The sequence below is a fragment of the Pseudoliparis swirei genome, chromosome 11 (genome assembly GCF_029220125.1).
Source record: "Pseudoliparis swirei isolate HS2019 ecotype Mariana Trench chromosome 11, NWPU_hadal_v1, whole genome shotgun sequence".
NCBI classification, from domain to species: Eukaryota; Metazoa; Chordata; class Actinopteri; order Perciformes; family Liparidae; genus Pseudoliparis; species Pseudoliparis swirei.
In genome coordinates, this window is record NC_079398.1 from 23,619,275 (window position 1) to 23,630,798 (window position 11,524).

The window sequence follows — 11,524 nt, forward strand, 5'->3', positions numbered from 1 at the left end:
ACGTCACGTGAATACGCTCTATATGTTTCACTGGAAATTTAAACAATTCTTACTAAATATTTAACTAGGCAAACTGGATAAAGTTTTAACATTGGTGTTCCTTAAAAATGACAATAGTCAAAGTCTGATTCCACATTTCAAATTCACAGTGAAGGTTTGAATCTGAGCTCTGATGATAACAACCAGCTATCATCACAACACATGTGCAGAAAATAGTAAGAGACTGCTCTTTAAAACTATAACAGTTTATTTACCTTTACAAAAATCATCAAAATCCATAATATTGTATATCAACACACCATGAATTATATGGCATACTCAATCAATAACATATCAATAACAAGCAATAACGGTGTGTGTGAGTTAGTTAGAAAAGAAAAAACAGAATACTGCAGGAGTGTGGGGTTCCGGACTCGTGGCAAAGGGCTATCCGGTCTCTGTATCCTGCAGTAAGAGCTGTGTTTGCATTCTCAGCATTAATTCAGACATGTTCCCGGTGGGTGTTGGTCTCAGCCAGGGCTGCCCTTCATCACCGCTCCTCTTTGTGATTTTCATGGACAGGATATCTAGGCGCAGCCTGGGGGTGGAGCAGGTCAGGTTTGGGGATCGGCTCTCAGCTGTTTGCAGACGATATGGTCCTGTTGGCGTCCTCGGGCCGTGGCCTCCGGCGTTCACTGGGACGTTTTGCAGTCGAGTTTGAAGCGGCGGGGATGAGAGTCAGCACCTCCACATCTGAGGCCATGGTGCTCTGCTGGAAACCGGTGGATTGCTCCCTCCAGGTGGGACAGAGTGCCCCAAGCTAAGGAGTTCAAGTATCTCGGGGTCTTGTTCACGAGTGAGGGTAAGATGGCGAGAGATCGACAGGCGGATCGGTGCGGCTGCAGCAGTAAAACAGGCGCTGCACCGGTCCGTCTTGGTGAAGAGGAGCTGAGCCAAAAGGCAAAGCTCTCAATTTAGTGATTGGTCTACGTTTCAACCCTCAACTATGGTCACGAACTTTGGGCTGTGACCAAAAGAACAAGGTCGCCAATACAAGCTGCCAAAATGAGTTTCCTCCGTAGGGTGGCCAGGCTCAGCCTTAGAGAGAGAGTACGGGGATGAGTTTCTTCTGTAGGACTAAGCCTTCGAGATAGGGTACCGAGCTTGGACATCAGGAGGGAGCTTGGCGTTGAGCCGCTACTCCTTCGCATCGAAAAGAGTCAGCTGTGGTGGTTCGGGCATCTGATTCGGACGCCTCCTGGACGTCTCTCTTTAGAGGTTTACGAAGTACGTCCAACTGGGAAGACCCAGGATCCGCTGGAGGGATTACATCTCGCTGCTCGCCTGAACGCCTCAGGATCCTCCAGAAAGAGCTGGAAAATGTTGCAGGTGAGAGGGAAGTCTGGGTCAGCCTGCTGGGTCTGCTGCCCCCAAGACCCAAGCCCAGACTATGCGGATGAGAGTGGATGGATGGAAACAAAAATAAGAAGAAAGCACTCTAAACAAGGCAGATCCTACAGTAAGTACAGTAACTGTAATTGTATCACACAAAAGCCGAGTCACTGGGCCGAGAAACTGATGAAATACAGTCTGACATATTCTTGGTGGATGATCTCAACTCAACAAAGCTCAGCAGTCTGGATAACTATGACAGCAGCTACAAGCACAACAGGAACACTCAGGGGTTCATAAAACACCCGATGACAAATAACAGAGCAAATAAAGCTAAACAAAACAAACACGGTGACTTCTCTACCCAGATAATATTCTCTTAGTGGAGATGGCTTCCCAGTTGGAAGTGAGTCACTGCTCCAAACGAGGGAGGTTCAGTTTCTCAAGGTCTTGTTGAAAACTGAGGGAGTGGAATAAATGTCAACTTTACCAAAACCAGAACAACTCAAATTAGTTCTCTCCTGTGTGAGTTAACATGTGTCTCTTTAAATGATCACTCCGTGCAAAAGATCTTTTACAGACTGAACAGCAATAAGATGTATCTCCTGTGTGAGTTAACATGTGACTCTTTAAATGACTGCTCCGTGTAAAAGATCTTTTACAGACTGAGCAGCTGAAAGGTTTCGCTCCGGTGTGAGTTAACATGTGACTCTGTAAATTACTACTCAGTGTAAAAGATCTTTTACAGACTGAGCAGCTGAAAGGTTTCTCTCCTGCGTGAGTTAACACGTGTCTCTTTAAATGTCCCCTCTCTGTAAAAGATCTTTTACAGACTGAGCAGCTGAAAGGTTTCTCTCCTGTGTGAATTAACATGTGACTTTTTAAAGTACCACTGTGTGCAAAAGATGTTTTACAGACTGAGCAGCTGAAAGGTTTCTCTCCTGTGTGAGTTAACATGTGACTCTTTAAATGACCACTCCGTGCAAAAGATGTTTTACAGAGTGAGCAGCTGAAAGGTTTCTCTCCTGTGTGAGTTAACATGTGACTCTTTAAAGTTCTTCTCTCTGTAAAAGATCTTTTACAGACTGAGCAGCTGAAAGGTTTCTCTCCTGTGTGAGTTAACATGTGACACTTTAAAGTTCCACTGTGTGCTAAACGTGTTTTACAGACTGAGCAGCTGAAAGGTTTCTCTCCTGTGTGAGTTAACATGTGTTTTATCAAAGTTCCTCTGTCTGTAAAAGATCTTTTACAGACTGAGCAGCTGAAAGGTTTCTCTCCTGTGTGAGTTAACATGTGGATCTTTAAATGACTGCTCCGTGCAAAACATGTTTTACAGACTGAGCAGCTGAAAGGTTTCTCTCCTGTGTGAGTTAACATGTGTCTCTTTAAAGTTCCTCTCTGTCTAAAAGATTTTTTACAGACTGAGCAGCTGAAAGATTTCTCTCCGGTGTGAGTTAACATGTGTTTCTTAAAATCTCCTTTAAGATTAAATCTTTTCCCACATTTAGAGCAGCTTAATGGTTTCTCACTAGAACTACATTTTGAATCACTGACAGAAACTTCATCATTATTCAAAGAGTTTAAACCTGATTGAGGTTCTCTGGTCTTCTTCCAATCAACAGAGTCATCGGTATCTGGTTCAGAAGAGTCTCCAGTCTCCTCATCAGTATCTGCATTCCTGGCTGGTTCTGGTCCTCCACAATCATCTCCATCAGCTTCTATTTCCATCTGTTCAGTTTGTTTTTGATGAAGCTGAGAGGACTGACCTTCCTCTTCAGCTTCACTCTTCACAGGAGTGAGTGAGAACTTGAGACCAGCCTCCTCCAGCCCTTGAAGCTGCTCTCCCTCCTGAATGGTCCAGAGTTCCTCCTTAATGTGGGGGGGCTCAGGGTTCTCCTGGTCCTCTTTAATGTTGGGGGGCACTGAGTTCTCTTGGTCCTCCTGTTCCTCTTTAATGTGGGGGTGCTCAGGGTTCTCCTGGTCCTCCTGTTCCTCTTTAATGTTGGGGGGGACCGAGTTATCTTGGTCCTCCTGTTCCTCTTTAATGTGGGGGTGCTCAGGGTTCTCCTGGTCCTCTTTAATGTTGGGGGGCACTGAGTTCTCTTGGTCCTCCTGTTCCTCCTTAATGTGGGGGTGCTCAGGGTTCTCCTGGTCCTCCTGTTCCTCTTTAATGTTGGGGGGGACCGAGATCTCTTGGTCCTCCTGTTCCACTTTAATGTGGGGGGGCTCAGGGATCTCCTGGTCCTCCTGTTCCTCTTTAACTAGCAGGGACTCTGGATGCACCTGGTCCAGACTGGAGATCCAGACCTGCTGCTCAGAAAGAACCTCTTCTTTAACCACTAACAGCTGCTGGACGTCTGTGGAGAATAGTAACATACATTTATACATCTTAAAACTTAAACATTAAACTGTTAATTGTTCAAGAGGTTTATCACTGACAAATCTGTGAATTAGTCGTGTATGAGAGAAGCATGACCTCTCAATAAAAAGAACAACATTACATGTCACGTAGCAGACACTTTTATCCAAATCGACTTACAATAAGTGAATTCATCCACGAGTACAAACTCAGAACAACAATAAAGTAACATTTCTTCAAGAAAGTCAAACTACAAAAATACCATAAGTAATAACATAATTAATACAATAAGTAAGTGCAATTCAAGTGCCACTGAAATGCTAATCTTTTTTTATTCAAGGTATAGTCAGAAAAGATGTGTGTGTAGTTTGCGGCGGAAGATGTAGAGACTTTCTGCTGTCCTGATGTCATGCGAGCAAATGACAGAGCCGAGAGAATTAGTGTACAGAGAGAAGAGGAGGGGACCCAGGACAGAGCCTTGAGGGACGCCAGTAGTGAGAGGAAGAGGAGGGGACCCAGGACAGAGCCTTGAAAGACCCCAGTAGTGAGAGGAAGAGGAGGGGACCCAGGACGGAGCCTTGAGGGACCCCAGTAGTGAGAGGAAGAGGAGGGGACCCAGGACGTAGCCTTGACAGGGTTTTTCCTGCATAGAGAAAATTTGGGCACGCGCCTCAGCCGTTTTCCCGAACGCCTATGACAAATCCCGAGCGCCTAAGGCAAAAAAAGTCTGCGATGGAAAAAATAAAAATAAATGTTCATCACGTGCATGTCAGCGAATATGTTCTCAATAGTATGTTTCAAGTAGGCTACAGCTGAACCCTCGTTCTGTTTTGATCAATAGTAATCGAGTTGATAAGCGTGTCTTCTTGTCTGATCAACTGTGAGGTGCGCGAATGGACAGAGCAGCCAGCTGCTGATCACTCACTCAACAGCCCGACGTGCACGAATACACCTGGACTATTGTCAATAGGGATGCACTGATCTGATCGGCGCCCATCCATATCGCAATTATCGGTTTTGATCGGCGTTCTCAAAACGGCCGATCAAACTGGCCGATCAGATGACATAAAATCTGCGAGAACTATCAGAGACGTTTCAATCGCGGCGAACCGCAACGGAGACAATGCGCCCGGCGAGGGCCGACAGAGGTCAGAGTTCCACGAGGGGATCCTCATGCACCGAGCGGCGTCCCTGTCCCCCGAGTTGAATCACTGCGGTCAACTCAGTCGACACTCACATGTCTGTGCCCCTATAGACTGATGTTCACGGTAAGCGCATTCGATCGGGAGCGCGCAAGGGTTTTGATAAAGTTAGCGGAAGGATTTACATGAAAACATCCGATTTTGCAAAGTTAGCGGAAAGAACCACGTGAAACAACATCCGTTTTTCAAAATAAGATTTTGACAAATCATACACTAAATAACATATACAAGTCAACAATGAACTGATTTTGTATCTTTATAGATCGTTTGAGATTTAGCTTAAATTATGCTAACAGTAAAACATTTGAACTGGACCAAGTCAGAGTTTATAAAAAATAAATCAGACTTTTGTATGTAAATTAGGGCTGTCAGCGTTAACGCGTTAATCGATGCGATTAATTTGGCCACGTTAACGCACTAAGATATTTTAACGCAATTAACGCAACTTTGTTTACTTTCGGTGTTCGTTGAAGTTTTTACACTCAAACCGAGTGTCAAGCCGCGGCAGTACGGTTTAACACTGTTTCCGTTTTTAAAACAATTATTTTTTCCCCGAAAATAAGAAGCAGAAATCAGTTTAAACTCGTGGATGAATCAGTCGGGTTTCCTCCTGCTCCTCCTTCCTCCCGTCTCCCCCTCTGATACACAGAGGAACGAAGGGGCGACGTGTCGGGTGACGCGGCGCGGAAAGAACTCGTCACACGAAACCTTCAACGTGATTGGTCAATCAGTTTGTCTGTCAACATTTTGGGGGAAAAACAACCAATGAACACTCAGTAAATCACAAAGGACCTCCCACCTCACGGGTAAGGCTCTATAGCAGCCTGTCAGTCAGAGAGCAGAGAACACGGCACCAGGACAACTGAGCCTCATTGAATAGAGATGAGATTGTTCTGGAATGTTTGATGTAGAACACGGGGGTATGTGTCATATGCAAACGCCTTTAAAAGGTGAATTTTTTTGTTGTTGTAAAATGTATAACATGCCCCCAGCCTCCAGAGGGTTAACGTGACATATGTGAATGTCAGTCAGTTACCAAGGCCACTGGTTCTGCTGTTCAGTGTTAAAGATGACAGGACCAATGGGGTCTCAAAATACTTCTTTTTTTAAACTAATCTGATGTTTCACTGAAGAAACAATTTATCATCCACAATATTAAATACCTCGCTGGCACTTTATAGGTAGGAGCCTCTTTGAAAACACAGCTCTGTGTGAACTTTGGTCTTTAAAAAGAATGAACTTTTAACTTTTAATCGCGATTAATCGCAATTTCAAAATGTGCGATTAATTAGTTAATTTTTTTTAATCGATTGACAGCCCTAATGTAAATAGATTTCCCCAAGAGTTCCAGGAATATATTTATGAATTATATATGTATTTCCTCATAGTCCTAGGCAATAATGCTACACAAATGGAATGCTTCAATCAACACCGTGATCGGTATTATCGGATCGGCAGATACTGATTTCAGTGATCGGCACCAAAATACCTGATCGGTGCATCTCTAATTGTCAATCTATTAGCCTATCTATTTTAATCTAAAGTTGAAGCAAAATGATTTCCTCAAGCATTGCCTCCATTATTTATGTGAATAAAAGAAGAAAAAAATACATAGATGTCTGCTAATTACGGCAATACAGACCGCGCAGCGCGCAAAAAAATTGTTTGGGAGCACCGAAGACCCATTTTGACCCAGGAAAAACCCTGCTTGAGGGACCCCAGTAGTGAGAGGAAGGGTAGGGGACCCAGGACGTAGCCTTGAGGGACCCCAGTAGTGAGAGGGCAAGGTTTAGACACAGATCCTCTCCAAGTTACTCGGTAAATGCGGTCGTTCAGGTAGGATGGGAAGAGGGAGAGTGCAGTGCCTGAAATACCAGGTCATGGAGGGAGGAAATAAGGATCTGGTGGTTCAATGTGTCAAATGCTGAAGAAAGGTTTAGAGCAGGGGTGTCAAACTCATTTTCACCATGGGCCACATCAGCCTCATGGCTGCCCTCAAAGGGCCGGTTGAAACTGTAACACGGTATAATTCCAACTACTCCAGAATATATTGTTAAATAACTGTCTTTGCATTTGTTTATTGTTGATTTAAGTGTACTTATACAAGTCTATAAATATATATGCAAATGTCTTTTAAATATTATAAAATAAATCCATTTAATTAAATTATATTTATTTGAACCCACATAACTTTATCAAAGATCAAACATTATTACATTAACTTTGTTAAAATCTTTGTCACAGTTGAGACAGGTGGTTCTCCAATGATTACTTGTAAAAATGTAGGCGATTTACTTTTAAAAATCTCCTAATTACAACAGTAAAATTGTTTGAATGCCACAGTCCTAATTGCGACAGTAAATGTGTTTGATTGCCATGGTAATGGAAGTCAGGGACATCCTTAACACATCTGCATCAGTCATTGCCTATTGGACTCTGAGGAAAAACATATCTAGAGCGCCTCAAACATTAAAGAAATTAACGATTTCTCGTAAAAATTTAGGACTTTTACTTTGAAAAAATCTCCTAATTGCGACAGTAAATGTGTTTGATTGCCAGAGTAATGGAAGTCAGGGATATCCTGAACACATCTGCATCAGTCATTGCCTGGGACTCTGAGGAAAAATATATCTAGAACGCCTCAAACATTAAAGAAATATCTGATTTCTTTAATCATTTCGGACTTCTACTTAAAAATGTCCTAATTGATACATTAAAATTGTTTGATTGCTTGGGGAATTCAGATATGTCTTGAACACATCTGCATCAGTCATTTCCTGGAAATCTTAGGGAAATATATTTACAGGATTTCAATTAATCAGAAATTTGCTTTTTTAACATAAAACAGTCTTGACTTATTTTTATAAACTCTTCCTTGCTACAGTAAAAATGTTTTAATTTTAGCATAATTTAAGCTAAATCTTAGAAACAATCTATAAAGATAAAAAATGTATTCATTGTTTACTTTTATATGCTAGTGCAGTGATTTTCAACCTTTTTTGAGCCACGGCACATTTTTTACATTTACAAAATCCTGGGGCACACCACCAACCAAAATGACACAAACACAGCACATATATTACATAGTTAATAATATAGTTTTTAAATGTATTCATACTTAATTAGTGTGAAACCTGGGCCTGTTTCGATGAACACAAAATGGATATCCTGGCAGTATTGGCAGAAAGACACACACGAAGCTCTTCCTCAACAGCTCTCAGTCTCTCTCTGTCTTTAGTTTTTATCGCAGTCAAGCTTGAGAAGCTCAGCTCACACAGACATGTGGTTGAAAACGGGAGCAATGTCAAAATATGTTTATAATCAATTAATCTGTTGATTATTTTTTCGATTAATCAATTAATTGGATAAAAAATAAAAAAAACTGTAATTTTCAATCCTTTATTCAAAACAGGGTTCATACGGTCATGGAAAACTTTGGAAGTTAGGTGTCTTTACATATTAGGCCACACCCCTTGGATGTTCATTAGTCTATATTCTCTGAACGCAATGAGATATCAACAATCTTTCAAAGATGTATGATGGCATTACCATTTTTGAAGAATAAAAATCCTATCTGGTAACTCTCACATACCTGCAAATTTACGAGAGGTGAAAAAGTTGTCGACGGGGGGGGGGGGGGGGGGGTTGGGGCAAGTGACTTTATTTTTGCTCTACTCCGATGCGCGTAGACACGCCGGCATCGGAGCTCTACGGCACGCGAGACAGAGCCGAGAAGCGTTAACGCGACACGTAGAGACAGAAATGACAAGCTGTTGTGTAGATACGATCAACAACATACGGCTGTTTAGTTTAATAAAAGAACAAAGACGTGCTCTTTAAGAAAAGGGAGCTTAAATTACTTCTGCTGTAATCTGGCACTATAGAGAAAATTAGAGGGTGGCGGGCGGAGATTTTGGTGGGTGGGGCGCCACCCTGTTATAATGGTAGGGGAAACACTGTAACTACATCTTTGCTTCTTAATGTGTGTGCCAAGTTTAGTTAGACAGGGAGCATGTTTAGCCCCTTCGTTGTATGATGTGAAGAATGGATTGCCACGGCAATAGCACAACACCGAACGTAAAATGCTTTGTGTGCTTTTAAAAAAAATATGTAAATGGTTTATTTAATAAGGGACAGTGCACATTGATAAAAACATTGCAGTACATGTGCCAGAGTTAGCCAAGAGGCTATTTTTCATCTGTAGTCCCAATGTTGCTGATGTTAAGAACAAACCTAAAAACATAAGATTACAAATACAATCTACAGATAAAGCAAATAAAATAAGGGAGAACACTGTTAAAATGGACAGAATACAAATATAATGTTAGAGATACAACGTAAAAGCATACAGACTAAATGTGATATATAACTGCAAACAGGTGAACGACAAGAGAAGACAGGTGGAGTAAACGGCCGACCAGCAAGTCAAGACATACAGAGACCGGACAACAGACAGATAGACAACAACTGACAGACAGACAAAATGAAAGTCCAACCTGGACAGATGGAGGAGGTAGGAGCCGTTACAGTCTAGTGCTGACAGAGCTGGGTAGTAATGTACCATTTCTTTGTTTCCGCTTTAAAAGAGTTGAATGATTGTAGCTCTCTGATAGATACTGGAATGTAGTTCCAGTCAACTGCTGCTTGTACTGAGAATGCAGCGTGACTGAAAGCACTTTTCCTGAGAGGGATGATACAATCCCCTCTTGCTGCACCTCTTGTGAGCCGATATCCAGTTTGTGTGGTGACAAATTGTTTGAGAGGAGGAGGTCAATCCATGTATGATTTTGTACATGCTGACATCTTGACAATGATAGGGTTGTGTGGAACAAAGTTGAAGCCGATCTGATTGAACTACTAAGAGAATCAAGCCAAAGTATGATAAACATGTACTTCTTATTACCAGTAGGTGGCGATTAAAATAAAAAAGTTAGACTGCAGAGGTCTTCAGGCCTGGAGTCTTATCACGCATGTGGAGTTTGGATTGGATCCGATGATGTGGAGTCGAGTGACATTGGTTCATTCGCTCACGGCGAAGGACCATACTTTGCCGATTTACCGAGGTCCCAATCTTCAACGTGTCGTTCCGAGCTTCACAGGGAAGCCAGTGTTTCCCCTATCATTATAACAGGGTGGCGCCCCGCCCCCCTGGAATCTCCGCCCGCCACCCTATAATTTTCTCTATGGCGCCAGATTACAGCAGAAGTAATTTAAGGTCCCTTTTCTTAAAGACGTCTTTGTTCTTTTATTAAACTAAACGTCTGTTCTTGATCGTATCTACACACCAGCATGTCACTCTGTCTCTACGTGTAGCGTTAAGACTTCTCCGCTCTCCTTCTCGCGCGCCGCAGAGCTCTGATGCTGGTGTGCGGGATTAACTGGTTTTTGAATTAACTGGTTTTGGTACGCGTGCATGAGGCAGATGTTCCGTAGGAGTGGCCTCGAGTTGCCTCTCAGGACCCGTCTCGACTAATTAGGAAATGCACATTTCCATCGCTTAGCCTCGTCACGTTCTTTTTATGTAACGCTTATGTTTTAAAGACTAAACACGGATGACTTTGCTGTAAAATGTGATACCTGTTCGGGAGGCTGTAGTTGAGACACCGAGGACACGGAGCGAGGACAAAGTAGGTGACTCTGCTGATGCCTGTTCAATATACTACTAACTTCAATAAATACTTGACAAAATGCTCTTGTTGTCAGTCTGATATTTATGTTATACGTCGTTATCTGACGTCAAGTCGATGTGAGACCAGTTTACTCTTCATACAGTGTGTAATGAAGCATGTAGCCCGTTGTTTACACCCAGCTCGCCCACCGCTGTCAGCTGTGAAATTAAATTGTGATACAACAACAACACTGTGTGCTGTCTCACATCTCTTATGTTTTATATTCGAGACTACGGATCAACATATATCCTCGTAACTATACTCTACCCTGTGCAGCACTCACTGGTCCAGATTTAACATGAGTGTTAGTAAAAGTCACTTGCCCCAACACCCCCCCCCCCCTCCCTCTTCCTTAGTTCAGTTAACATTTTAATTTTAGCAAAATGTAAGCTAAATCTCAGAAACGATTTTTCTATAAAGATACTAAATCAGTTAATTGTTTACTTTTATATGCTAGTTCAGGGGTACTCAACTTCGGAGGCCAAGAGGGCCACATTTAAACCACAACAGGTGTAAAGGGCCACAAATTATAATTAACATATATTTGTACCATTTGTCACTGTATTTACTACTGCTGTTTAATATGCTGTCTTGCTAGTCATTTTTAATGCATTCCAAAGCATCATGGAATATTTAACAAATATTCTCAATTTCAGTAACAAATGTAGTGTAGCGACTGCGTTTCCAAGGATGACAAGTGTTGGTCAAGCTGATGTTTTATTAACACTGGAGTGAATAGCTTTGCATTGATAACATTGATAAAGTTTGCAATTGCTACTTTTCCTATTGAGAGCTCTGAGTCTGCATTTCACAAATATTAATAACAATAACAATATAACAAACAACTGTTTACTTATTCCTAGTGAGAGCTCTGAGTGTGCATTCTTTTCACAAGTCCTTTCAGATCTGGTTGTTGCTCAGTT

The 11,524-nt window shown here is 42.1% G+C and overlaps 1 protein-coding gene across 1 annotated transcript in view; it reads right to left on the bottom strand.

Annotated features, from left to right (window-relative positions):
- Positions 1 to 224: 224 nt before the first annotated feature.
- The window catches only part of LOC130201721 (involucrin-like), an 82,438-nt gene continuing 71,138 nt past the window's right edge, over positions 225 to 11,524 (bottom strand). The window contains exons 2-3 of the mRNA XM_056426821.1: positions 2,958 to 3,728; positions 225 to 1,427 (exon numbers count right to left, since the gene is read on the bottom strand). Of these exons, the coding sequence (XP_056282796.1) occupies positions 1,387 to 1,427; positions 2,958 to 3,728 (812 nt within the window). The 3' untranslated portion in view covers positions 225 to 1,386. The remainder of the gene's footprint in view (positions 1,428 to 2,957; positions 3,729 to 11,524) is intronic.